This window comes from Lolium rigidum, chromosome 7, assembly GCF_022539505.1.
Source record: "Lolium rigidum isolate FL_2022 chromosome 7, APGP_CSIRO_Lrig_0.1, whole genome shotgun sequence".
Classification (NCBI taxonomy): domain Eukaryota; kingdom Viridiplantae; phylum Streptophyta; class Magnoliopsida; order Poales; family Poaceae; genus Lolium; species Lolium rigidum.
The window spans coordinates 294911231-294914558 of NC_061514.1; the positions used below are offsets into that span (position 1 = coordinate 294911231).

Sequence of the window (3328 nt, forward strand, 5' to 3'; positions counted from 1 at the left end):
ATTATGGTCATATGTGCTTAGATGATCTCAAATTCATGTGCCAGCAGCTTGTATGTGCTGCTTAGACACAGGTTTCTCTTAGAATATATTGGCAGCTCATGAATCAGACAAAGCCTGACGCAAATGACATCCACATTAGCCTGAACATCTAGGAAATGTTTGCTAGTTTAATAGTTACTTGCTTACTGCCATCAATTCGAAGGGGGCATTCTGGAGAAGACAAACTTCAATGTTTCTTGCCATTGAGTTTATTTAGTATTCAATGTATGTATCCCTAGTAAACAATATGCACAACAATGTCTATTACCACTGCTACTCCTAACCCAAAGAACAGAAAACAAAAAAAGGGGTGAGAGAGATCATGTACCCTTCTGTAATCCAATGAGGAAGGCAGCCTCTGCTCATGAAGCAATGAGGTATCCCTTACCTGCATCCCTTGCAATCATTAACAGCATACTACCGAATCAATACCTAGAATTAAGCCTGCTCAAGGTTTGGTCCAGCCCGTTGAACCTACCGACCCAACCCAAACCAGACCGGTTTCACCCTTCATGGGTACATCTCTGCCACGAACTTGTTGTATTGATCCAGAGCCAGATCAAGTGATTAGAACAAGTAGGGAGCCAGCGCCTCCTCTACAGGACTGAGCTAATCACTCATAACCTACATGACCTGTAAGATACATGTTACACAAAAATCTGGTGTATACTGTATGAGATGAGCTGCCGAAATCAAAGCAGACACCGTCTTGCCTTATATGAGTCAAGAAAGGTATTCATCCAACATTTTGCTGGATCACACATGATGCCAATGAACCGAGTAGGTTGAGTTGATGCTAATGGAATGAATCACATGACCACTTGTATTCCAGTAGTTTACGACTTCGGTTGGGTGATCCACCCGATCATTATGGTCATATATAATCACTGCAAAAAATCTTCTACCGTAGTTCAGTCGTTATCATCTACGAAAGAAATCACACTAGGAGAATAACATATCTTATTTAGTATTCAATGTATGCAGCAATATGCAGAGTTATGAACCATATGCAGAGTTATGAACAACAATGGCGATTAACATCCACCAATATTCATGCTTGGTATAACTGTTACACCTAACTCAAAGCACTGTTACCCACACAATTATGAATGACAATGTCGATCAATGCAGCCTCTGCTGATGATGTAAGGAGGCTTCCATTACCTGCATTCTTTGCAATCATTAACAGCATATACCCCCTCTGTCCCACAATATAAGATGTTATTACAACCAATATAGGTTGTAATTGATTGTAATAACATCTTAATTACAGGACGGACAAATACCTGGAACTAAGCATGTTCAGGGTTGGTCCAAAACCGTTCGACCTGCCGACCAAAACACAAACCAAACAGGTTTCATGCTTCGTGGACATGCTGGGCTAAGACAGGTTACCTGCATCTCTCGCAATCATCAACCATATACTAACTAGCAAATGCCTGGAATAACCTGCATCCCTAGCATCAAGCTTCAAGAGTTTCTGTTGTAAAGGCAAAATACACAATCAAATGCACACGCATGATAGGGAAATGGGAAGAAAATCAAAGACGCAACAAACATATTTATCGATTTTTCTATTGAAATAATAAACTGTGTGAAGTACATGATTATAACAGGGGTAAACAAAGAAAAAATCAAACTAATTATTCAACTGCTCAAAGCTAGTGTGTACAACTGGGGTCAAGCGACCATGATGCACGCACAGTCCAAGTGGCCCTTTGAGTAGTTTGTCCATGACTTTCTCTAGGAAGCCCAAATCCGCAATAACCTAGCAAACCACCCTACTGTTAACTTAGTGAACTCATCAAGGATTTTTCAATCCACTCGTGAAGCCATGTCCATCTTCCTAAGATCAGGTGTAACCCAAATAGGAGCCGGGAAGTTGGAGAAGAGCTGATGAGACACAACTTCTTCCTTGTTGTTATCATCCAAGTTGAGAATTCCCATATCACGATGATTATTCTTCAATCTCAATGTCCATAACACATTATCATCAGTAAAGTAGACATGATTTGCCTTGAGAGACGGATATTCTCCAGCACTGAGACAAAGTGACTGATTATGTCCAAGAAACAACACATGGTCATGCAAGCAATTGATTTTCTTAAGCTTACTTCTTTTAAGGTCAAATTTATATATTTCATATTCCGTAGTGTTCCAAAACACAGATGCCCCTGGTTCAGGTTCTACATCATGATCCTCACAGATTCTCCAAATCAGCAGCAGATCGCCCCATGGAGCTTGAGCAATGTACATGTACCCACAGCCATACACATTGCGCACTTGCATAATCATCTCCACTGTAACAGCAGGTCCACTACTAAAATCAAAAACATGAACTTCTCCAAATCCAGTCACTGCATACAACATGCCATCCTTGTAAGTGCAGTCCTCATAGGCATCATGGGGTGGAAGCCAGGTCCACTTATCATCCCCTACTCTTGTGAAAGAAAGCTGCTGCTTTGGATTGTGGATGAGAACCACCATGTAGCTTCCTGTGGATGTATCAGGGAACACAAACGCCTTATAGTGGAGTTCATCCCGCAGCTTGTCAAGATCATAAATAGATGGCGAGTTATAAGCAGCACGCGTTCCAGTGTGCCATGACAATTCATACTTGTGTAGATCACCGTACTCATCGAAGATGGGCTTCACCTGCTCGATGGTGATCACTGAAGGTAGCGCAATCTGTTCACATGTGATCGGGTTGACAAGATGCATCTCAGATCTTTCATCAACAGTAATCAGCCAGCCATGAGAGGACCCTATCAAACACCTAGTGCGGATAGGTGGACCTGGAAGAGTTAACTTGTACGATCTCTTTTCACTGAGGCTGTAGAGGTAAGCAGAGCTATCGCCAGCAGATTCAGAAGTATAGAGAAGGCACGGCGTCTGAGATAGTTTATACAGCCCAAGGCTTTGTAGGCTGGTATATGCAGAGTGCCAAGAGGGGCCGACGGCGCCAACACGTATGAGGTCAGGGATTTCAAGGGTGGCAAAGATATCCATCAAGACGTCCTGAGGCAGCTCTCGCAATGTGCCCACGATAGTCTCGGTCAGCCATGGATCAACATCTTTGCATAGTTTCTTCAGTGAACTGGGAGTGTAGCCTAGCAGCCTTGGCAAAGCTCTGAAGACTAGGGAGCACAAATGTGTGCGCTGTATAGCTAGACTCCCTAAGCTCATTACCGAGGCAACACTACATAACTCCATGGGATCAGGGTCTCTCTGTCAAGATTGGAACTTCGCCAAACAGACAAATCTCTTCAGTAACAGAGGGAAGACACGC

General features: G+C 42.8%; 1 protein-coding gene across 1 annotated transcript; it reads right to left on the minus strand.

The window, feature by feature from the left end:
• Positions 1–1981: 1981 nt before the first annotated feature.
• LOC124678840 lies at positions 1982–3082 on the minus strand. The gene is made up of 2 exons (XM_047214688.1): positions 2154–3082; positions 1982–2080 (listed from the first exon to the last, which is right to left on the minus strand). The coding sequence occupies exons 1-2, from the start codon at positions 3046–3048 to the stop codon at positions 2010–2012; spliced, it is 966 nt and encodes a 321-aa protein (XP_047070644.1). The 5' UTR covers positions 3049–3082; the 3' UTR covers positions 1982–2009.
• Positions 3083–3328: the final 246 nt, after the last annotated feature.

Excerpts from the sequence above, each read along its gene's own strand:
- LOC124678840 (XM_047214688.1), bottom strand. The coding sequence starts at position 3,048 with ATGGATATCTTTGCCACCCTTGAAATCCCTGACCTCATACGTGTTGGC. Across the intron at positions 2,081-2,153 it reads TAAATTTGACCTTAAAAGAA|TGCTGGAGAATATCCGTCTC; the intron begins GTAAGCTTAAGA and ends ACTTTGTCTCAG.